Genomic DNA, 22518 nt, shown 5'->3' with positions numbered 1-22518 from the left:
GACTCACCCTTGGCCCCCATTCGGGGTCTCTCCGGCTCATGGCCAAGGGACGCCGGGACTCCTGGGTTCTCTCCCTGGCTCTGGGATGGGGGGCTGGTGGGTTAGAGCAGGAGGGGGCTGGGAGCCAGGACTCCTGGGCTCTATCCCCAGCTTTCAGATTGTGTGTCTTGAATTCCAGCCCCCCCACCGACCTACGAAACATCCCCTCCCCTCCCACAGGTGCGCAGAGAACCCAGGAGTCCTGAATCCCACCCTACTCCCCTCCCAGATCTCAGCCCATAACCCAGAAGCCCCCACTCCATTTTAGTTCCCCATCTGTTCACACACGCTCACTATCCTCACGCCCCACTCCCCAGAGCCACCCTCAAACCTGGCCCCATTTCCTCCACCCGAAACCCAGCTGTGGCTGCAGTCCCACCCCCCACTCCCCAGGTCCCCTTTTGCTCCCTACGCGGGGAGATGGAGTCACCATCCCTCTGGTCCCAAGCTCCTTTGCAATCAGAAGTTGCTTGGTGTGAGAGGTGGGATCCCCTCTGTTTGGTGTCAGAGGTGGGATCCCCTCTGTTTGGTGTGAGAGGTGGGATCCCCTCTGTTTGGTGTCAGCGGTGGGATCCCCTCTGTTTGGTGTCAGCGGTGGGATCCCCTCTGTTTGGTGTGAGAGGTGGGATCCCCTCTGTTTGGTGTCAGCGGTGGGATCCCCTCTGTTTGGTGTCAGGGGTGGGATCCCCTCTGTTTGGTGTGAGAGGTGGGATCCCCTCTGTTTGGTGTCAGCGGTGGGATCCCCTCTGTTTGGTGTCAGCGGTGGGATCCCCTCTGTTTGGTGTCAGGGGTGGGATCCCCTCTGTTTGGTGTGAGAGGTAGGATCCCCTCTGTTTGGTGTGAGAGGTGGGATCCCCTCTGTTTGGTGTCAGGGGTGGGATCCCCTCTGTTTGGTGTCAGCGGTGGGATCCCCTCTGTTTGGTGTCAGCGGTGGGATGGCTCCTTCCTGCCTGGCACCCCCTCCTGGCGCTGGAGGGAACTGGTTCGCAGCCATTTGAGACTCAAAGGTTGGACAAAACTCCTCCCTCTAACTGTGTAGCCCCACCCCCACCCCCACCTCCCCCCCGGCAGCTGCTCTTAAAGGGGCAGAGGGAGTCCAAGGGCCAGGAGGGAAAAAGGCAGAGGAGGGACCCGGTACCATGAACTGCATCATCCGACCGTGCACGGTGAAGGACTGCAAGGTCATCCTGCAGTTCATCAAGGTCAGGGAAGGGAGGGGTCCTGGTTCCCAGCCCCCCGCCCCCTCCCCCCGCTCTAATCCACCAGCCCCCACTCCCCTCCCAAACCCAGGGAGAGAACCCAGGAGTCCTGGCTCCCAGCCTCCCCCTCTGCTTTAACCCACCAGCCCCCGCTGCCTCCCCACAGCTGGGGAGAGAACCCAGGTGTCCAGAGGTCGCCCCCCACCCCCCTACGATCCTGCTGTAGCAGAGAGAGGCTCAGGATGGGGGTGGCAGGGGGCTGGCCCTTCGGGGCAGGAGGCTGGGGCCCAGGGGACAGCGGTGGCTCTGGGGCACTCAGAGGGGGGGCTGTCTGTTGCAGGAGATTGCCGTCCATTACAGGGTGCCCCCTATCGAAGTGAAAGTCACCCTGGAAGGTAAGAGCCCTCAGGGCGTTGGGGGGCTCTGGCGGAGGGGGAGGGAGCCCGGGCAGAGGGGGAGGGGTCCTAGCAGAGAGGGAGGAATGGGGGGCAGAGGGGGAGGGGGCCCGGGGAGGGTAGTCCTAGCAGTGACGGGTGCTGGGGGGGTGTCTTTGGCTCTGCACACCCCTTGCCCCACAGCTCTGGCTCCCTCCCATTCGGCAGTGCCCCCCACCGGTGCCCCACTCCGGTGTGCCCCTTTCTCACACCCTGCGGGGGTGGGGGGGTGCTGGGCCCTGACACGTGTCTCTGCTTCCCCTGCCCAGTGCTGAGAGAGAACGGGTTCGGGGCACAACCCCAGTACGACTGCTACGTGGCGGAGCTGCCCCCACAGCAGACGAACAAGGAGGGTAGGTGTGATCGCTCGTGCAACGCCGCCCCCTGGTGATGTGTGATCACTAGTGCGACAATGCCCCCTGGTGGTGTGTGATCGCTCGTGCAACGCCGCCCCCCAGTGGTGTGTGATCGCTGGTGCAACGCCGCCCCCTGGTGTGTGTGACCGCTTGTGCGACGCCGCCCCCTGGTGTGTGTGATCGCTCGTGCAATGCCGCCCCCCCGGTGGTGTGTGATTGCTCGTGCGACGCTGCCCCCTGGTGGTGTGTGATCGCTCGTGCGACGCTGCCCCCTGGTGGTGTGTGATCGCTCGTGCGACGCCGCCCCCTGGTGGTGTGTGACCGCTCGTGCAACGCCGCCCCCTGCTGGTGTGTGACCGCTCGTACGACGACGCCCCCCGGTGGTGCGTGACCGCTCGTGCGACGCCGCCCCCTGCTGTGTGTGATCGCTCGTGCGACGACGCCCCCTGCTGGTGTGTGATCGCTCGTGCGACGCCGCCCCCTGGTGGTGTGTGATCGCTCGTGCGACGCCGCCCCCTGGTGGTGTGTGATCACTAGTGCGACAATGCCCCCTGGTGGTGTGTGATCGCTCGTGCAACGCCGCCCCCCAGTGGTGCGTGATCGCTCGTGCGACGCCGCCCCCTCGTGGTGTGTGACCGCTTGAGCGACGCTGCCCCCTGGTGGTGTGTGATCGCTCGTGCGACACCGCCCCCGGTGATGTGTGATCGCTCGTGCGACGCCGCCCCCTGGTGGTGTGTGACCGCTCGTGCGATGCCGCCCCCTGGTGGTGCGTGACCGCTCGTGCGACGCCGCCCCCTGGTGGTGCGTGACCGCTCGTGCGACGCTGCCCCCTGGTGGTGTGTGACCGCTCGTGCGACGCCGCCCCCTGGTGGTGTGTGATCGCTCGTGCGACGCCGCCCCCTGGTGGTGCGTGACCGCTCGTGCGACGCCGCCCCCTGGTGGTGCGTGATCGTTCGTGCGACGCCGCCCCCTGCTGGTGTGTGACCGCTCATGCGACGCCGCCCCCTGCTGGTGTGTGACCGCTTGTACGACGACGCCCCCCCCGGTGGTGTGTGATCGCTCGTGCGACGCCGCCCCGGTGGTGTGTGATCGCTCGTGCGACGCCGCCCCCTCGTGGTGTGTGACCGCTTGTGCGACGCTGCCCCCTGGTGGTGTGTGATCGCTCGTGCGACACCGCCCCCCAGTGATGTGTGATCGCTCGTGCGACGCCGCCCCCTGGTGGTGCGTGACCGCTCGTGCGATGCCGCCCCCTGGTGGTGTGTGATCGCTCGTGCGACGCCGCCCCCTGGTGGTGTGTGATCGCTCGTGCGACGCCGCCCCCCGGTGATGCGTGATCGCTCGTGCGACGACGCCCCCTGGTGGTGCGTGACCGCTCGTGCGACGCCGCCCCCTGGTGGTGTGCACATGTCTGCCCCACGCTGGCGGGGATGCCGAGCGGCTCCCTGTGTGTCATGGTCCCCGTACAGCTACCGGCCACTGTCGCTGCGGAGGTGCGGGGGGGGGTCGAGGGGCTACCCCGGCCCCGGGGTGATGCCCACGGATCCTGCCCCAGCCCGAAGCTGCAGGGTTCCCCCACAGGTGGCATCGTGGGCTACGTCCTGTCCAGCTTCACGTACAGCGCCTGGAAGGGCAGGAACCTCTACGTGGACAATCTCTACGTTCAGCCGCAGTTCAGAGGTACGGCCGGGCCAGGGCCAGGGGGAGGACCCAGGAGTCCGGGCCCTCTGCCCCCCCTCCCCCACTCTGCCCCACCAGCCCCCGCTCCCCTCCTAGAGCCGGGGAGAGAACCCAGGCATCCTGGCCCCGCCAGCTCCCCCCTGTTCTAACCCACCAGCCCCCACTCCTCTCCCAGAGCCGGGGAGAGAACCCAGGCGTCCTGGCTCCCAGCTCCCCCCTGCTCTAACCCACCAGCCTCCACTCCCCTCCTAGAGCCAGAGAGAGAACCCAGGCGTCCTGGCTCCCAGCTCCCCCCTGCTCTAACCCACCAGCCTGCACTCCCCTCCCAGAGCCAGAGAGAGAACCCAGGCGTCCTGGCTCCCAGCTCCCCCCTGCTCTAACCCACCAGCCCCCGCTCCCCTCCCAGAGCTGGGGAGAGAACCCAGGAGTCCTGGCTCCCAGCTCCCCCCTCTTCTAACCCACCACCCTCCGCTCCCCTCCCAGAGCCGGGGAGAGAACCCAGGCGTCCTGGCTCCCAACTCCCCCCTGTTCTAACCCACTAGCCCCCACTCCCCTCCCAGAGCCGGGGAGAGAACCCAGGAGTCCTGGCTCCTTGCCCCCCCTGCTCTAACCCACCAGCCCCCACTCCCCTCCCAGAGCCGGGGAGAGAACCCAGGAGTCCGGGCTCAGTTGTGTTCCTCCCACAGGCCAGCAGATCGGGAAGCGGCTGATCGAGAAGGCTGCCCAGGTGAGTTTCGGTCACTGGCGGTGCGGGGGGGTAGAGGGCTGCTCAACTCTAACCCCCACACCCCACCCTGAGCCCCCCAACTCTGCCCTAAGGAACAAACCCCTCTTTGTTGGGGTCACCAGCCCCACCCCCCACCTGTCTGACTGGCCCCAACCCGTGTCATCTGAGACCTCGTACTTCATCACAGCAATGGGCCAGGATTGGGGCGACTAACCTGTGTGTGTGAGAGACACCCCAGCCCTCTGCCCCCCGCCATCGCACACACCTCCCTGTGTGTCCTATGCCCTGCACTGCTACCAGGTAGCAGAGATTACCCCTGCAGAAACGAGTCTAACCCCTGTCTCTGTTCCTCTGTGTCAGTCCTGTGCCCCACACTGCCCCCAGTAGCAGAGATTCCCCCCCACAACAGTGGATCTAACCCTTCTCTCTTCTACTCCATGTGTCCTATGCCCCACATTGCTCCCTGGTAGCGGAGATTCCCCCTGAAGAAACGAGTCTAACCCCTTTCTCTGCTCCTCCATGTATCCTGTGCCCCAGACTGCCACCCAGTAGTGGAGATTCCTCCCTGCAACAGTGGGTCTAACTCCTCTCTCTGATCCTCCATGTGTCCTAGGCCCCGCACTGCTGCCAGGTAGCAGAGATTCCCCCACAGCAGTGCGTTTAACCTCTTTCTCTGCTCCTCAGTGTGTCCTATGCCCCATATTCCCCCCAGGTAGCCGAGATTCCCCCCACCACAACACCAAATCTAAATTCTTTTTCTGCTCCTCCATGTGTCCTATGCCCCGCACTGCCCCTCAGCAGCAAAGATTCCCCCCACAGCAGCTGGTCTAACCCCTTTCTCTGCTCCTCCATGTGTCCAATGCCCTGCACTGACCCCTGGTAGTGGAGATTCCCCACACAGCGATGGTCTAACCCCTCTCTCTGCTCCTCTGTGTGTCCTATGCCCTGCACTGCCCCCCCAGTAGCGAAGATTCCCCCAGCAGCAGCGGGTCTAACCCCTCTCTCTTTGCTGCCCCCTGCAGGCAGCCGTGGCCAAGGGCTGTGGCCAGCTCCGCATGCATATAGCCAAGTGGAAGACCAATGAAATGGGCTTCCTGGCCAGGCAGGGCGGCCAGGATCTGACGGCCAAGGAGGGCTGGAGCCTCTTCCACCTCAAAGAGGACGCCCTGCGGAGACTGGCGGCCCGGAGCAAATTTTAGGGCCTGGGGGGGGGGGGACAGAGCCCAGATGGGTTGGGGGGGCTGGGGGTTCTCCCGAGGGAGTGAGCATCTCCGGGGGCGGGGGGATTCCCCAGTGGGGTGGGAGGAGGGGGTTGTCTCCATAACTCCCAAGGGATGGGCGGGTCCGCAGAGAGGGGGAGGGGGTTAAAGAGGGGGGGTCTGATGGGGATGGGGGTCTGATGGGGATGGGGTTAGCCCTAGCCCTGGTGGGACGTGAGGAGCTGGTTTTCCCAGTGCCCCAACCCCCACCCCCACCCCCCGAAAAATTACCGGGCGGCTGGTGTGGGCCTGGCTGGTGACGTCAGGGTGATTCTTGCTGGAAGGCCCGAAAAATAAATGCTTTAATGGACATGGGGAAGTGAAGCCAGGACTCCTGGGTTCTCTCCCTGGCTCTGGGAGGGGAGTGGGGGCTGGTGGATTAGAACGGCGGGGGGGGCAGCCAGGACTCCTGGGTTCTCTCCCTGGCTCTGGGAGGGGAGTGGGGGCTGGTGGGTTAGAACTGGGGGGCTGGGAGTCAGGACTCCTGGGTTCTCTCCCTGGCTCTGGGATGGGGGTGAGGGCTGGTGGGTTAGGGCAGGCAGCTGGGATCCAGGACTCCTGGGTTCTCTCCCCGGCTCTGGGAGGGGAGTAGGGGGCTGTTGGTTAGGGCGGGGGACAGGGCTGTGGTGGATTTGCCGTTCCCTGCCGTGGATTATCGGTGCCGTATCAAGCTGGCAGTGGGGTCCCGGGGGCCGGTGGGATCCCGGGGGGGCGGTTGGGGCCCGCACAGGAAGGCAGAGCCCAGTGGGACCTGAGACCTCTCTGACCCAAGGACTCGGGGACGGTTCGAGAACCCGAGAGGGTCCATCTGACGGCCTCTGGGCCCCATCCTGAGCTCCCCCGACCGGCCGGGGGCACCTGCTCCGTGGCCAGGAAAACGGAGATGAAATGGGGGGGCACAGAGGCCGGGGGGGGGCGGGACTGTGGTGCTGTGCCAAGGAAGAGATTGGCAGGACGTAGGGCCAAGATGCCAGGCAGCCGGGCGCCCCACGTTCATCTCCCTGCTCCGAACCGGGCCAGCGAGCGGCTCGGGGGCCCTGGATGTGACCCCAAATTCCACCCTCGGCCTGAGAGAACTTCCCAGCCTTCATCCCGCTCCCCTGCCAGAGCCGGGGGAGAACCCAGGAGTCCTGGCTCCCAGCCTCCCCGCCCCCCCCCGCTCTAACCCACCTGCCCTCACTCTCCTGCCAGAGCCCGGGGGAGAACCCAGGCGTCCTGCCCCCTGCATTCCCAGCCCTTAACCATTAAACCACCTAGTTTTGGGGCTGGATAATTTTTACCTTCCTTTCCAGCCCGCCGCTGCCCCCTCCATGAGATCTTTGTGCCACGTCGATCCCTTCCCCCCAGCATGTGATCAGTGAGTGGGGCAGAGGGCGACCCCCCCCATGCCCCCTGAGAGGCTTGTCAGCTGAGCAGCGATGGACCTCGACCCCCAGCTTAGTGATTAGGTTCCCTGAGGGGCCCCCTGCCCTGCACAGGGGCCTGCCCCTCTCTGCCCATCTGTGGGGCCCCTAGCCAGGGGACTGAGGCCGACCAGACTGAGCAGATCCCACCCACCCCCACCCCGTGGCCCCGAACCAGCCCACGGAGGAGCCCAGCAGGCGGCCTGGCATTAGCCCACCTGCTGCAGGGCTGAGCCTGAGACCAGGCAGAGCTAGCCCGGGGCACCAGTGAGCCCCCACCGCCCAGGACCAGGCCTGGCTGTCCATCAGGGTACCGGGTACCCGCTTTGAGCCCGTCTGTGCAGCCAGCCCCATGCACATCTGTCCGGCTGTCCATCCACCCATCTCCATCCATATCTATCTACCCGTCCAGCCAGCCATCTGTGACGAAGCGGGACTGTTCTTAATGTTTCCTCTGAATAGTGTGGGGGTGCCTCAGTTTCCCCTAGGCAGTTCTTAAGTATCTAGGGGGTGGGGTAAGGGTGTATGATCATTGCAGAGCCCTAGAGGGCCGGTGTGTGCCTGGGTCTGGACACAGAGGATGGCCGACACCCTGTTTCCTGGCCACTGATGGCCTGGGCCCTTCCCCCCTGCGAGGTGAGAGCTAAAGGGTTGGAGAACAAAGGAATCCGGTGACCTCCTGGCCCGGGAAAGGGACAAAGCCCAGAGGAGGGGGGGGGCTAGAGAGAGTTTCAGTTTGGGGCTGGCTGGAGACATGGAGTGAAGGTCAGATGTGGTTGTCTGGCTCACTGCCCCCCAAAATGGACCCAGCTGAGGGGTCCCGGTCTCTGCACCTACAAGCTCTGTGTTAGACCATGTCCCTGTCGTCTAATAAACCTTCTGTGTTACCGGCTGGCTGAGAGTCCCGTCTGACTGCGGAGTTGGGGGGCAGGACCCCTCTGGCTTCCCCAGGACCCCACCTGGGCGGACTCACTGTGGGAAGCACACGGAGGGGCAGAGGAGGCTGAAGGCTCCGAGGTCAGACCCAGGAAGGGGGAAAATGTGTGAGCTGGGTGTCCTGAAGACAGGCTGCTCCCCGAGAGGAGACTCCCCAGAGTCCTGCCTGGCTTCATGGGGAGCAGTTCCAGAGCATCGCCCAGGGACTCCGTGACACCATCCCTCCATCCATCCATGTCTATCTATCTGTCCATCCATCTGTCCATCCATCCCCATGTCCAGCTGTCCATCCATCCATCCATATCTATCTATCCATCCATCCGACCATCCGTCCATCCATATCTACCTACCCATCCATCCATCCCCATGTCCAGCTATCCATCCATATCTATCTACCCATCCATCCATCCGTCCATCCGTCCGTCCATCCATCCATGTCTATCTATCTGTCCATCCATCCATCTGTCCATCCCCATGTCCAGCTGTCCATCCACTCATCTACCCATCCAACCACCTGTCTGTCCATCCATATCTACCTACCTATCTGTCCATCCATCCATCTGTCCATCCAACCCCACACACCTCTGTCCATCCATCCATCTACCCATCCACCCATCCATCTGTCCATCCAACCCCATGTACCTCTGTCCATCCTTCCATCCACCCATCTAGCCATCTCTATCTATCCATCCATCCACCCACCCACCCACCTCTCCCATATGGCCATCCATCCCCCATGCACCTCTGTCCATCCATCCATCTATGCATCCATCCATACCCATCCATCTGTCCAACCCCACACACCTCTGTCCATCCGTACATCTACCCATCCATCCATACTCATCCATCCATCCATCCACTTCTACCATCTCTCCATCCAAATCCACATACCTCTGTCCATCCATCCATCCCCCCTCCTATCTACCGAGCCATCCCCATGCACGCTCACCTAGCTATCTATCCATCAATCCGTCCATCCATACACACAGCCCTCTATCCATCCCTCCCTATACAGCTCTCTCTCTCTCTCGCTGGATCCATCCTCCCCCATGGGTATAGCACCCAGCTTCTCCTGCCCCCCCCCCATCTTCACCCCAAGGGCTCAGTTCCATGCTCACCACAGCCTGTCCCCACGGATGCACACTGGTCTTTGAGCTAGGAGTGTCTGTAGCTGGGGACACTGGCCCCTTTTACGTGGCTACCCCTGCCCCTCTGGCTCGGAGGGAGAGGTACCGTGGCTAACGTGTCTTGGATTCCAATTGGTGTCAGCAGTGGGATCCCATCTGGTTGGTGTTAGTGGTGGGGTTGCCTTCTACTTGGCGCCCCCTCCTGGCTCCATAGGGAACTGCAGACACGGAGGGCTCTCCATGTGGCTGGGACTCCTCCTCCTGGATATGTGACCGAAAGGCCAAAAGTCCAAGAGCCGAGAAGGGGGAGAGAGGAGAAGAGATGCCAGCAGCCATGAGCTATGTTGTCCGACCCTGGGCCCTGAGGGACCTCAAGGACGTCATGCAGCTGATTCGGGTGAGCAGCGGAGGGAAGCGTAATCGCACCCCGAGGGAATGGAGCTGCCCAGGGGTGGTAGCAACGGGTGGAAATAGAACCCAGGTGTCCTGGCTCCCAGCCTCCCCTGCTCTGACTGCTAGTTTCCCCTCCCTTCCCCTACCCAAGCCAGGATAGAACCCAGGAGTCCTGGATTCAGCTGGAAAGTTCCCCATTCCCAGGGTAGCAGGGATGTGGGCACGTCAACAAGGGGTGTTGAGATGCAGTCACCTCTGGGGCGGGGCAGCTGGTTACCCAGGGACCCCTCACCTGACACTGAGATGCGGCCACCTCTGCAGCGGGGCGGCTGGTGACCCAGGGACCCCTCGCCCGGCATGGAGAAACGACCACCTATGGGGCGGGGCAGCGGGTTACACAGGGACCCCCTCTCCTGGCGCTGAGATGCGGCCACCTCTGGGGCAGGGCGGCTGGTTACACAGGGTCTGTCATCTCTCAACAGGAAGGGGCAAAGTTTCACAAGGCTTTGGATCAGGTCAAAACTACCCCCGAAGGTAAGTTAGTGGGGCTTTACCCATGAGCGACGTTCAGGGTTGGATTTCTGTGCCAGGGGGGCAGATGGGAGTTTCTTCACCCCACTCCTTGATGAAATTCCTCCCCCCCCCGCTCTAACCACTAGTCCCCACTCCCCTCCCAGAGCCAAGGAGAGAACCCAGGAGTCCTGGCTCCCAGCCCTGCCTGGATCCAGCCAGTTTCTGTTTATTCTCTCTGCCTGCAGCGCTCAGGGAGGATGGCTTCGGGAGGCACCCCAAGTTTGGCTGTCTGGTAGCCGAAGTTTCCCGTGACCACAGGAGCAAAGACGGTGAGGCGTGGGAATATGTGGGGAGGGGGAGGGCAAATGGTATGGGGGCTGGGCAGTGTTTGGATGCGAGACTCACGTGCCCGCTGGCAGCAGGGCAGGGTCTCAGCGGGGGGCGCTGTTCTGCACAGAGTGAGGTGTTTGACTCCATAGGGTGCAGCTTATGTCACGCCGCACCCCAGAGGTGGGCGCATCTCGGTGCCGGGCGAGGGGTCCCCAGGTCACCCACCACCCCGCCCCAGAGGTGGGTGCATCTCGGTGCCGGGCAAGGGGTCCCCGGGTCACCCGCCACCCTGCCCCAGAGGTGGGCGCATCTCGGTGCCGGGCAAGGGGTCACCGGGTCACCCACCGCCCCGCCCCAGAGGTGGGCACATAGCAAGCCATCCAAGGGGCTAAATCTTTGCCGGCTGCAATCCTTGTCTCTGCCTTCGAGGCTGGTTTCTCCAGGGCACACCATCGTCGGGTACCAGTTCCATTATTTCAGATACTGCACCTGGCAAGGGCGGATCGTTTTCGGGGAGGATCTGTACGTCATGCCGGAGTTCAGAGGTAGGGGCGCTGTGGGGCAGGGGGCGGGGCGGGGGGCTCAGCAGGGGGCGCTCTCCCCTGGCAGAGCAGGGCTGGCACCAGGGCGGCTCTTATGGGCACTGGGGGGGCAGGGAGGGCTCTCCCCCAGCAGGGGGGGCTGGCCCCAGGGTGGCGATAGGGGGCGCTGTGGGGCAGGGAGCAGGGCAGGGGGCTCGGCAGCGGGCACTCTCTCCAGGCACCAAACTAATACTGTTCTGCCTTTCATGGAAACAATATTAAGGCCTGTTTATGCAAGACCTGCATGGGTCAGGGTTTGAACCCACATATCATCAGTGAGCAAGGGGTCCCTGGGTCACCCGCCGCCCCGCCCCAGAGGTGGCCGCATCTCGGCACCGGGCGGGGGGTCCCTGGGTCACCAGCCGCCCCGCCCCAGAGGTGGCCGCATCTCAGCGCCGGGCGGGGGGGTCCCTGGGTCACCAGCCGCCCCGCCCCAGAGGTGGCCGCATCTTAGCACCAAGCATACCCCTGATGTTCTAAAAGCCCTGCTCTAGGAATGATTGGGGGGCAGGCCTCCGGCGGGCGGGGGGCTGATGGGTTAGAGCAGGGGGGGGCTCGGAGCTAGCCAGGGTGTCACAGCAGCCCTGGGATGTACGAAGCTCGGAGCTAAGTGATTTATGTTCTTCTCTGCAGGCCAAGGGATTGGCACCAGTTTACTGAGCCAAGTGGCCAAGGTGAGGTTCGCTCCGAAATTCAGTCTCTCTTCCTCCCCGGACTGTGTGGGCCAAATCTGGGGTCAATGGGCCATTGCTCCGTCTGTGGGGCCAGACCCCCCAGGTAACATCTCTGGGGCCAAGCCTTGCTTTCTGGCATCAGAGCAGATAGGACGCTGCTGGTCCCACGCCGATGGGTGAGTCAGTAAAACAGCTCTGCCCTTCCGTCTCTCCCGCAGCTCGCACTGGCCCGCGGCTGCACCCAGTTCCAGTTCATGTCGGCCACCTGGAACCAGCCGGCCACGGCGCTGTACGAGAAACTGGGGGCCGTGGACATGACAGCGAGGGACAACTGGCTCGTCTGGCACATCGAGGGGCAGGCCATGGGGGAGATGGCGAAGTGGGCGACACAGTGAAGAGCTCTAGCTGGGGAGAGAACTCAGGAGTCCTGGCTCCCGGCCCCCCTCCGGCTCTCACCCTCCAGCCCCCACTCCCTTCCCAGAGCTGGGGAGAGAACCCAGGCGTCCTGCGGGTTCAATCCTGCCGCCGCCTGGATTTCGGCCCAGAATCCAGATCTGGCCGCAGCTCAATGCGCTGGCGAGAGACAGCACCATCGGGGGGTGTCACAGGGCGTGACCTGCCCCTGGGGGGCTCCTCGGGGCAGGGACCCCGCGCGGCCAATAAACAACGGTGTCAACTCGCTTGTGCATGATTCTGTGCTGGGGGGGGGAGTTGTATCTTTCAATCCCTTCAGGGCTGCTTTAGGAGGTGGGGCTGTGGGGGCTGGTGGGTGAGAGCAGGGGGGGCTGGGAGCCAGGATGCCTGGGTTCTCTCCCCGGCTCGGGGAGGGGAGTGGGGACTGGTGGGTTAGAGCAGGGGGGCAGGGAGCCAGGACTCCTGGGTTCTCTCCCCGGCTCGGGGAGGGGAGTGGGGACTGGTGGGTGAGAGCAGGGGGGCAGGGAGCCAGGACTCCTGGGTTCTCTCCCCGGCTCGGGGAGGGGAGTGGGGACTGGTGGGTTAGAGCAGGGGGGGCTGGGAGCCAGGACTCCTGGGTTCTCTCCCCGGCTCGGGGAGGGGAGTGGGGACTGGTGGGTTAGAGCAGGGGGGGGGTGGGAGCCAGGACTCCTGGGTTCTCTCTCCATCGCTGGGGGGTGAGAGCAGCGGGGGCTGGGAGCCAGGACTCCTGGGTTCTCTCTCCATCTCTGGGAGGGGAGTGGGGCCAGGACTCCTGGGTTCCATTAGTTATTTCCGTGTTGAGAGCGTGAGGTTGAGTCTCTTTCATGGGCGCGGGGGGGGGGGGGGAGAGGATTCTGCCCCACGGACAGTTGGACGGGGCAGCGGTTGTGGGGCAGAGCCAAATGCATGCTGGGAAATACAGTACTCTCTCTCCAGTCGGCGGCTCCCCACTCTGAGCTCCCAGAGCCTCGCCCCCACCCCCGGGACTTTGAACCCAGGCGATCGGCGAGGGAGGGGGCATGGAGTGCGTTGTCCGGCCCTGCAGGGCTGAAGACTGTGTGGAGGTCGTGCGGATGATAAAGGTTGGATGGGGACAGAACCCAGGCGTCCGGGCTCCCAGCGCCCCCCCCCCGCCCCCCGCGCGCGGGCTCTCTAACCACCAGCCCCCACTCCCCTCCCAGAGCCGGGGAGAGAACCCAGGAGTCCTGGCTCCCAGCCCCCCCTGCTCTAACCACTAGCCCCCTCTCCCATCCCAGAGCCGGGGAGAGAACCCAGGAGTCCTGGCTCCCAGCCCCCCCGGCTCTAACCACCAGCCCCCACTCCCCTCCCAGAGCCGGGGAGAGAACCCAGGAGTCCTGGCTCCCAGTCCAGCCTGCTCTAACCACCAGCCCCCACTCCCCTCCCAGAGCAGGGGAGAGAACCCAGGAGTCCTGGTTCCCAGCCCCCATTGGTCTAACCCAGCGGCCCCCACTCCCCTCCCCGAGCCGGGGAGAGAACCCAGGAGTCCTGGCTCCCAGCCCCCACTGGTCTAACCCACCAGCCCACACTCCCCTCCCCTAGCCGGGGAGAGAAGGGGGTGCCTGGAGAGCTTTGGGGGTGCAGAATGGAGGGCCTGGGAAGAGGGAAGGAAATTGGGGGGGCTAGGGGGAGGGGAATTGGGGCTGGGGAGAAATGGCGGGGCTGGGTGGAGACAGGATTTCTCAGAGGCTGGAGGGAGGGTTGGGGAGGCTGAGAGAGGAATTGGATGGGGGGCCGACTGAGAGGGGAATTGAGGGGAGATCCCGGTGGTGCTGGTTGGGGGAGAAAGGAGTTGGGGGGTGCTGATCCACGGGCTCACTTTCTGCCCCCCAGGAGCTGGCAGAGTTTGAGAAGCTCCCGGACCAGGTACAAATTAATGACCAAGGTGAGCTCTGCCCTTCCTCCCCCCCGCCGACGCCACCCTCCCCCCTTGGGATCTGGGTGCACACCCCCTCTTCCGGGGCAGGTGGGGAGAGAGGCAGCTGCGGGGCGGGTGGGGCGCATGGAGTGGGGTTTGTAGCTGCCCCAATTTGGGAGGGGGGCTGTGGGGGGGGGTTCAGGGAGGTGGGGGTTCTCTTTCCTCCCTGTCCCCCCATGTCTCCCCCTCACCCCCCAATATCCTCCCCAGTGCTCAGGGAAGATGGTTTTGCCAACGACCCTTTCTACAGATGTCTGGTGGCAGAGGTCCCGCCCGAACACCGGAGTCGAGACGGTAATGCACCCCCCGCCCCACAATGCCCGGGGGGGTACCCCCGACACCCGGCACAGTAATAATTCGGGGGACCCCAAGAGGCCGAAGACAGCCCACCGCCGCCGCCTCCCCACCCCAACTAGCTACCCCAGTTTTCCCTGATAGACTTAGCTCCCCCACCCCGGGCCATCCCTGACCCCAGCTCTGTGTCCCGGTGGCTCAGAAGTGGAGGTCGGGGGTCCAGCAGTGAGGATTTGGGAGGAGGTGGCTGAGGGGCTGAGTTTGGGGGGAAGATCCAGATCTTTGTCTCTTTTTCCTTCTGTCTGATTCACTTTTTCCATGGAGGGGACCCCCCTAAAATAGCTCCCAGGCCCCCCCTCAGCCAGGAATAGAACCCAGGAGTCCTGGCTCCCAGCCCCCCCCCACTCTAACCCACCAGCCCCCCACTCCCCTCCCAGAGCCAGGGATAGAATGGGGGGTGCCTGGAGAGCTTTGGGGGTGGAGAATGGGGGGCTGGGAGCAGGGAAAAGAATTTCAGGGGCTGGGAGATGGGGAATTGGGGGCTGGGTGAAGAAGGGATTTCTCAGAGGCTGGGGGAAGGGTTTGGGGGGACTGGAAGAGTATGAGGAATTTGGGGGTGCCTGAGGTGGGGGCAGCTGGTGAATTTTGTTCCCCGCCCCAGGACACACCGTCGTGGGGTACGGCCTCTATTTCTTCACCTACAGTACCTGGAAAGGCAGAAACATCTACATGGAAGACCTGTACGTCATGCCTGAGTTCAGAGGTACGGAACTGGGGGAGAGTGGCATTATTTGGGGTCCCCAACATAGACAGCCCCAATGATGCTTGCAAGGCAGTCACCCCAGGGGAAGAGGTAGGACACGGAAAAGTGGAGCAGAACCCAGGAGTCCTGGCTCCCAGCCCCCCCACTCTAACTCCCCAGCCCGCACTCCCCTCCCAGAGATGGAGAGAGAACCCAGGAGTCCTGGCTCCCAGCCCCCCTGCTCTAATTCCCCAGCCCCCACTCCCTTCCCAGAGCCGGGGAGAGAACCCAGGAGTCCTGGCTCCCAGCCCCACCCCAGCTCTAACCACTAGACCCTGCTCTTAAATTGCTGGTTTCTCTCCCCACACAGGTAAAGGCATTGGCAAGAAGCTTATGAGTAAAATCGCAGAGGTAACAGGACATTGGACCCTTTGCCCTTTCTGATCCCTTCCTTTCCTTGCTCTCAGATTGCAAGCCAGCCCCCTAGGGGGATCATTGTTCCCACTTCTACCATGGGGGAAACTGAGGCACTGGCCTGGCTCCCAGCCTCTCCTGCTCTAGCCACCAGACCCCACTCCCCTCCCGGAGCTGGGGAGAGAACCCAGGAGTCCTGGCTCCCAGCCCCCACTCCCTTCCCAGAGCTGGGGAGAGAACCCAGGCGTCCTGGCTACCAGGCCCCCCTCCTCCCCCCAGCTCTAACCCAACAGCCCCCACTCCCCTCCCAGAGCTGCGGAGAGAACCCAGGAGTCCTGACTCCCAGCCACCCCCCGTTGATCCTTCTCAGATTGGTGTGGAGAACAGATGCACCCAGATGAAGTTTATGGTGCTGGACTGGAATCAAGCGGCCATCGACTTCTACCAGGGCCAGGGGGCGGTGGACCTCACGGCTGCGGAGGGCTGGCACTTCTTCCACTTCGAAGGAGATGCCCTGGAGCAGCTGTCGCAGGGGCAGCTGGGACAGTGACGTGGCCACCAGCCCCAACTCCCCTCCCAGAGCCGGGGAGAGAACCCAGGAGTCCTGCCTCCCACTCCTCTGCTGTAAACCTTCATAGATGCTCCTGTAAAACCCCTTTCCTCTGATCAGTTTGGTGGAGGGAGGGCGGTTTGGGGGTCAGGCAAGACTGTGTGAATGAGGATAGTGGGGGGAGGGGGAGGGGGTCTCTAGATCCACTGGGGTCCCGTGTTCCAGCAGGCCCCAGCGTCTAGTGCATGGAATAAAACCATGGCAAACAAATATTTGTCTGTGTCCAAATCACTCACCCCCAGGAATGTTGGGGTCGGAGTGGGGGGGCATATTCAGGTGGCAATCGGCGGGGGGGTGGGTGGGAAGTGTGCGGGGAGAGCTGCAGGGTATGGGGTGAGGGATTTCTGCATGACCCAGTTCCCTGGGGCAGGAGTAGGGAGCGAGCGAGCCTAACTCCCCTGTGCTGAAATATCCGTTGAATAGTAGGGGAATCACCCATGGGGAGGTCGCAGTAGAGGGAGTATGACACACAGTGTCCAAATCATCCCTCTGTGGGCTTGGCTATCTCGGTCGGGGAGGTCTGGGCGTCACCCTGATCTCGGTCGTGAGCTAGTCCTGAGAAAAGGAGCTCCTGGGGGAGCCAGGGATAGAACCCAGGTGTCCTGGCTCCCAGCCCCCGCCCTCCCCCCACTAGACCCTCCTTCCAGGAGACCTGGGCAGGGAGATCACAATGATCTGTCCTGGCTGTAGTATCTAAAAATCTACCCATTTATTTATAAAATAAAACCCTACCAAAATAAGCCCCTCCAACCCACGCCCCTCTTTCTCTGGGAGAGGACAATCACGTGCCCGATACGGGGCCCAGTTGCTTAATGGCCTGGGGGATGCAGCTCAGATACTCCTGGGATCAACCAGGCGGCAAGTCCCATGGCCCCTACATGACCACAGATTGTGACCTTAGAATGTATACATCGGGGGGCACGGTAGAATAACCCATAGAGAGGAGAAGAGCCTATAGAAAAGAAAAGAACCCATAGAAAAGTGCCTATACAGAAGAAACCATAGAGAAGAGAAAAACCTATAGAGAAGGACCCACAGAGAAGAGCCCATGGAGAAGAGAAGAACCTATAGAGATGAGACGAGGCCATAGAGAACAGCCCATAGAGATGAGAAGGACCCATAGAGAAAAGAGCCCATAGAGAAGAGCCTATAGAGAAGAGAGCCCGAAGAGAAGAACATATAGAGAAGAAAAGAGCTAGACAGAAGGACCCATAGAGAAGGATCCATAGAGAAGAACCTGTAGAGAAGAGAGGAACCAACAGAGAAGAGCAGGACCCTCAGAGAAGAAAAGAGCCCAGACAGAAGGACCCACAGAGAAGAAAAGAGCTAGACAGAGGGACCCATAGAGAAGAGAAGAACCAATGGAGAAGAGCAGGACCCACAGAGAAGAAAAGAGCCCAGACAGAAGGACCCATAGAGAAGGACCCACAGAGAAGAAAAGAGCTAGACAGAAGGACCCATAGAGAAGAGAAGAACCAATGGAGAAGAGCAGGACCCTCAGAGAAGAAAACAGCCGACACAGAAGGACCCTCAGAGAAGAAAACAGCCAATACAGAAGGACCCACAGAGAAGAGAAGGACCCACAGAGAAGAGCCTACAGAGAAGCACAGCAAGGTGTCTAGATGCTGGCATAACTGATGTATTTTTCCCCCCTTCCTATGCAGATGGGGACTGTCATAAATATAAACGGAAGGGTAAACCCCTTTGAAATTCCCCCTGGCCAGGGGAAAGCTCCTCTCACCTGTAAAGGGTTAAGAAGCTAAAGGTAACCTCGCTGCCACCTGACCAAAATGACCAATGAGGAGACAAGATACTTTCAAAAGCTGGGAGGAGGGAGAGAAACAAAGGGTCTGTGGGTCTGTCTATATGCTGGTTTCTGCCGGGGATAGACCAGGAATGGAGTCTTAGAACTTTTAGTAAGTAATCTAGCTAGGTACGTGTTAGATTATGATTTCTTTAAATGGCTGAGAAAAGAACTGTGCTGAATAGAATAACTATTTCTGTCTGTGTATCTTTTTTGTAACTTAAGGTTTTGCCTAGAGGGGTTCTCTATGTTTTTGAATCTAATTACCCTGTAAGATATCTACCATCCTGATTTTACAAGGGGGATTTCTTTATTTCTATTTACTTCTATTTTTATTAAAAGTCTTCTTGTAAGAAAACTGAATGCTTTTTCATTGTTCTCAGATCCAAGGGTTTGGGTCTGTGGTCGCCTATGCAAATTGGTGAGGCTTTTTATCCAACATTTCCCAGGAAAGGGGGGGTGCAAGCGTTGGGAGGATTGTTCATTGTTCTTAAGATCCAAGGGTCTGGGTCTGTAGTCACCTAGGCAAATTGGTGAGGCTTTTTACCAAACCTTGTCCAGGAAGTGGGGTGCAAGGTTTTGGGAAGTATTTTGGGGGGAAAGATGCGTCCAAACAGCTCTTCCCCAGTAACCAGTATTAGTTTGGTGGTGGTAGCAGCCAATCCAAGGACAAAGGGTGGAATATTTTGTACCTTGGGGAAGTTTTGACCTAAGCTGGTAAAGATAAGCTTAGGAGGTTTTTCATGCAGGTCCCCACATCTGTACCCTAGAGTTCAGAGTGGGGGAGGAACCTTGACAGGGACCCAGCGGTGGCATTCCAAGCGGACGATCTTCCCAGACCCCATCTCATTCCAGAAGCGGACGAAGTGTCTGCCGATGTCATGGGAAGACAAAGGGAGGCTGGGAAGATGGCGGCCCAGGGGAAGAGAACCGCGCTCTGCCAGTCCCTCTTCTGTACGAAGATTGTGAGTCAAGAACCCCAGCTCCTGAAGTGCTGACAAATTGGAGGCGGGGCTATTTGCCTTCTGATTTATTGGAGCTTCTGGAGGGGAAGCTGCTAGCTCCTAACGGCGGTCGTTTCAGGTACAAGCTGCATGTGCCGAAAGCTTCCCAGTGTGCACGCAAAAATCTGGAAATCATCTCCGACCGTTGTAGGCCATGGAATATCTTCCCACTACTGCTGGATAGTGAACCCTCGAACCATCTAGCTGGGCAAGAGCAGGGCAGCTGTGACGCACCGCAGGACTTGTGATCCTGGAATGGGTTCCCCAGGGCGGTGGTGGAATCTCCATCCTTAGAGGTTTTCAAGGCCCTGCTTGACAAAGCCCTGGCTGGGATGATTTAGTTGGGGTTGGTCCTGCTTTGAGCAGGGGATTGGCCTAGATGACCTCCTGAGGTCTCTTCCAACCCTGATCTTCTATGATCCCGAGCAGTGAACCTCTGTCTCCCCACACATCCTGGGGTGCATGCACGCCTCTCCACATTTCCCAAGGACCCCCTCTTGTTCCCTGTCTGTCCTAGCTTTATAACGCCTTGTTCTTTCATGCAAGGAGTCACAACCCCTGTGTGCGTTAGTTAACAAGCGTCATGACCTCAGGATAGCGGCCATCTTGGCCAACGCTAAGGACCGAATCAGGGTGAATTCTCCCAGCACTTGGAGTCCTCAAAATGGCCATCGGAAAGTGTGACCAGTTGCGACTAAAGCTCTCACTTTAGTCATCCAACAGAACATCTCTCCATGCCCTATTAAGACGCAACGTGTTTCCCATAGCATCTTCCAGCACAACTCCACAAGGACGTTCCATTTCGACCTTGGTAGAACAGACCATTTTTTGTGTGTGGCCGGGGGGGGGGGGGATTATAAAATCAAGGATCCAGAACAAAAATCTTGGACACTGTGTGTTGCGGGGGGACTTTCAAACTTCTCCGTTTCTGTTCCAAATTGGAACAAAAACGTCCATGAATAATCTTAAATTGGAAGGTTTCTAACAATCCAAGTGGGGGTACTAGAATAACTCCTAATAGAAGTAACAAGGAGATCAGAGAGAAACCTAACGAGACTTCAGATGGATCTTGATAAATTTATGACCGGGGTTATATGATGCGATTGCCTGGACTGGATGACCCTGGAACCTTTCCAGTCCTACATAAATATTGGGATTTCTCAAACAAAATACTGAGGTTTCAACTAGCTCTCCTAGATCTGGATGGAGCGCCTGATGGGTGAATTTCATCAGCCTATGTTATCAAGGGTGTCTGAGGTCATAGTGGCTCCTTTGGCCTTTGGCTGTGAATCTGCTGCTGGCCCCAGGGGCTAGCAGATATTTTGGGCCTTTCCAAGGTGCCTTTATGAGGAGATGGGGTGACATAAGTCAGGTGTACCCTTGTTTATACCATCTACAAAGTCCTGCTTCCCTGAACGCAGAAAGAGCAACCGGTGCTCTGGCTTTCTGGCCTGGAGTGCCCAAAAGGCAGTGTGGGCTAGTGAACAGAGCACTGAACGGGGACACGGGCAAGGTCACCCAGATCTTCCAAGTCCCTTTAAAGTGCTTCCATTTTCCCATCTGTAAAATGGAGAGTATATTGACCTTCTCTAAAGCACCTGGAGATCTATAGATGAAAAGAGCTAGGTATTAAATTCCTTCTCCTGGCGTTTTCTGATTACAGGCTGAGCCTGTTGGAGGCAACCTCCAAGCAGCAGGCTGCCTTGGGCGGTCATCTTCCCCAAGTTCTTTCGTGCTCTCACACCTTAAAGGGGCTTAATTGCTTCTGAGCCTGAAACACCACTGGGCACAGCCATGAGCTGTAATGAGGGTCTGTGGATCCAAGACTCCACTGTGTCTGCCTCTATTCCCCCTTCTTCCTCTTGCAGGTAGTGAAGATCTGCCTGAGACGGTGCTGGTATTGATTTTGCTGGCGGCATTGGCTGTCGTCGTGGCTCTCTCCGCCCTGGGTGTCGTCTTTGTGGTCAAAAGCTGTGACCACTCGGCCCCGCAACTGGGCATGCAATTTCTGTCTTTCTGTGCAATAAAGAGTGAGGAGATGTCTGATTTCCATAGATTCTTTGGAGGGGGGGTTCACATTGGAATGGGTTGGGAACTGGTGTGGAAGGTCTACGGGAAAGTCACACCCTGAAGGGGGGCAAGAAACAGATTTGGACAAAAAGCTGACCCCCCCCAAAAACAAACAAACAAACAAACAAATGTGGTGGGAGGGGACTGGATGGTGGGCAGATCAGAGTCCTGTTAGCAGGTTGGAGACAGGCATGCAGCTACGGGGAAGGGGCTGGGTTGAAGGTTCCTTTGTTAGCCTCTCTAAAAGACTCTACCGTGGAAGGGGTTGACCGCTCTAAAATGGCTTGACTGGCACATCAGAATGGCCATAGAAGGTCAGACCAAAGGTCCATCTAGCCCAGTATCCCGTCTTCTGACAGGAGCCGTGCCAGGTGCTTCCAAGGGAAGGAACTGAACAGGGGCTGGATCAATGGAAAGTTGCCCTGTTGTCCAATCCCAGCTTCTGGCAGTCAGAGGTTTGGGGCCACCCGGAGCATGGGGTTGTCCCCCTGACCATCTTGGCTAATAGCCACTGATGGACCTATCCTCCGGGAACGTAACTAATTCTTTTTTTTAACCATGTTATACTTTTGGCCTTCACAACATCCCCTGGCAAGGAGTTCCCCAGGTTGGGTCAAGAACTTCCTTTGGTTTGGTTTTAAAGCTGCGGCTTATTAACTTGAGTATGTCACCCTGGTTCTTGTGTTATGTGAAAGGGAAAATAAATACACTTTCTCCACACCATTCATGATTTGATAGACCTGTATCATCTCCTTCTCCGTAATCCTCTTTTCCAAGCCAAACAGTTCCGTCTTTTTAATCTCTGCTCGTACAGAAGCTCTTCCATACTCCAGCCAGCACAGTCCCAGTACAGATCCTTGAGGGACCCTGCGGTTTATCGCTCTCCATTCTGAAAACTGACTGTTTATTCCTACCCGTTGTTCCCATCTTTTAGCCAGTTTCTGACCCATGAGACAAGCTTCCCTTTTATCCCGTGACTGCTTTGCTTAAGAGCCTTCGGTGAGGGACCTTGTCAAAGGCTTTTGGAAAGTCCAGGTATGCCAGATGCACTGTCCACGTGTTTGTTGATGCCCCTGAAAGAATTGTAGTAGATCAGCGAGGCGTGATTTCCCTTTCCAGCAGCTGTGTTGCCTCTTCCTCCAACAAATCACGTCCAGTGCCTTGGAAGGCCGAGCCCCAGCCGCAGTACGTGGGGAGGCGGAGGCAGAGCGGACCTCATCTCCAAGCCCGGCTGCAGCGCAAGGGCTGGGCTGGGGCCATTGGTCTTGTACAGGCCGGGGGCAGGGCCCAGAAGGGAGTCATTGCGTCACCCCTCTCAGCCTCAGCACGTGGCAGCTGTTAGACGATGCCTTGAGGCACTGGGGGGGTGGGGAGGCTGCCTTCCCAGAAAAATGTGCAGGGCTCTGCCAGCCCTCCGTGACAGGACGTGGCCTCGTGCCCCAACCCATCGTGCCAAGTGGCCTTCTATCCCACAATGCCCCGGGGGTGGGCTCCTCTCCCACAATGCCCCAGGATGGTCTCCAGTCCCACAGTGCCCCGAGGCAGCCTAGTGTCCCATGAT

General features: G+C 60.0%; 3 protein-coding genes across 6 annotated transcripts; all 3 read left to right on the top strand.

Annotated features, from left to right (window-relative positions):
• The first annotated feature begins 1094 nt into the window (after window positions 1-1094).
• On the top strand, window positions 1095-5653 carry LOC140904529 (thialysine N-epsilon-acetyltransferase-like). 2 transcript variants are annotated; one of them, XM_073326922.1, is made up of 6 exons: window positions 1095-1220; window positions 1579-1633; window positions 1942-2025; window positions 3607-3705; window positions 4392-4432; window positions 5455-5653. In XM_073326922.1, exons 1-6 carry the CDS (start codon window positions 1179-1181, stop codon window positions 5629-5631), a joined length of 498 nt encoding a protein of 165 aa, XP_073183023.1. In that variant the 5' UTR covers window positions 1095-1178; the 3' UTR covers window positions 5632-5653. The 2 variants fall into 2 exon arrangements, with proteins under 2 accessions (XP_073183023.1, XP_073183022.1); XM_073326921.1 differs by having other exon boundaries at window positions 1109-1241.
• A 513-nt stretch (window positions 5654-6166) lies between these two features.
• Window positions 6167-12327, top strand: LOC140904524 (thialysine N-epsilon-acetyltransferase-like). Its single transcript, XM_073326910.1, has 6 exons — window positions 6167-9554; window positions 10033-10084; window positions 10309-10392; window positions 10837-10938; window positions 11608-11648; window positions 11867-12327. Exons 1-6 carry the CDS (start codon window positions 9480-9482, stop codon window positions 12041-12043), a joined length of 531 nt encoding a protein of 176 aa, XP_073183011.1. The 5' UTR covers window positions 6167-9479; the 3' UTR covers window positions 12044-12327.
• Window positions 12328-12771: 444 nt separating this feature from the next.
• On the top strand, window positions 12772-16289 carry LOC140904523 (thialysine N-epsilon-acetyltransferase-like). Of its 3 annotated transcripts, XM_073326908.1 has the most exons (6): window positions 12781-13165; window positions 13935-13986; window positions 14230-14313; window positions 14975-15076; window positions 15426-15466; window positions 15840-16105. In XM_073326908.1, exons 1-6 carry the CDS (start codon window positions 13103-13105, stop codon window positions 16017-16019), a joined length of 522 nt encoding a protein of 173 aa, XP_073183009.1. In that variant the 5' UTR covers window positions 12781-13102; the 3' UTR covers window positions 16020-16105. The 3 variants fall into 3 exon arrangements, with proteins under 3 accessions (XP_073183010.1, XP_073183008.1, XP_073183009.1); XM_073326907.1 differs by lacking the exon at window positions 15426-15466 and having other exon boundaries at window positions 12777-13165; window positions 15840-16289; XM_073326909.1 differs by lacking the exons at window positions 14230-14313; window positions 15426-15466 and having other exon boundaries at window positions 12772-13165; window positions 15840-16289.
• The last annotated feature ends 6229 nt before the right edge of the window (window positions 16290-22518 follow it).

Source organism: Lepidochelys kempii, unplaced genomic scaffold (genome assembly GCF_965140265.1).
Source record: "Lepidochelys kempii isolate rLepKem1 unplaced genomic scaffold, rLepKem1.hap2 scaffold_174, whole genome shotgun sequence".
NCBI lineage: Eukaryota > Metazoa > Chordata > Testudines > Cheloniidae > Lepidochelys > Lepidochelys kempii.
Note: the sequence above shows the minus strand (reverse complement) of the source record. Positions and strands in the feature narration are given on the sequence as shown.

Excerpts from the sequence above, each read along its gene's own strand:
- LOC140904523 (XM_073326907.1), top strand. The coding sequence starts at position 13,103 with ATGGAGTGCGTTGTCCGGCCCTGCAGGGCTGAAGACTGTGTGGAGGTC. Across the intron at positions 13,166-13,934 it reads AGGTCGTGCGGATGATAAAG|GAGCTGGCAGAGTTTGAGAA; the intron begins GTTGGATGGGGA and ends TCTGCCCCCCAG. Across the intron at positions 13,987-14,229 it reads GGTACAAATTAATGACCAAG|TGCTCAGGGAAGATGGTTTT; the intron begins GTGAGCTCTGCC and ends TATCCTCCCCAG.
- LOC140904529 (XM_073326921.1), top strand. The coding sequence starts at position 1,179 with ATGAACTGCATCATCCGACCGTGCACGGTGAAGGACTGCAAGGTCATC. Across the intron at positions 1,634-1,941 it reads AGTGAAAGTCACCCTGGAAG|TGCTGAGAGAGAACGGGTTC; the intron begins GTAAGAGCCCTC and ends TCCCCTGCCCAG. Across the intron at positions 2,026-3,606 it reads ACAGCAGACGAACAAGGAGG|GTGGCATCGTGGGCTACGTC; the intron begins GTAGGTGTGATC and ends GTTCCCCCACAG.
- LOC140904524 (XM_073326910.1), top strand. The coding sequence starts at position 9,480 with ATGCCAGCAGCCATGAGCTATGTTGTCCGACCCTGGGCCCTGAGGGAC. Across the intron at positions 10,085-10,308 it reads GGTCAAAACTACCCCCGAAG|CGCTCAGGGAGGATGGCTTC; the intron begins GTAAGTTAGTGG and ends CTCTGCCTGCAG. Across the intron at positions 10,393-10,836 it reads TGACCACAGGAGCAAAGACG|GGCACACCATCGTCGGGTAC; the intron begins GTGAGGCGTGGG and ends TGGTTTCTCCAG.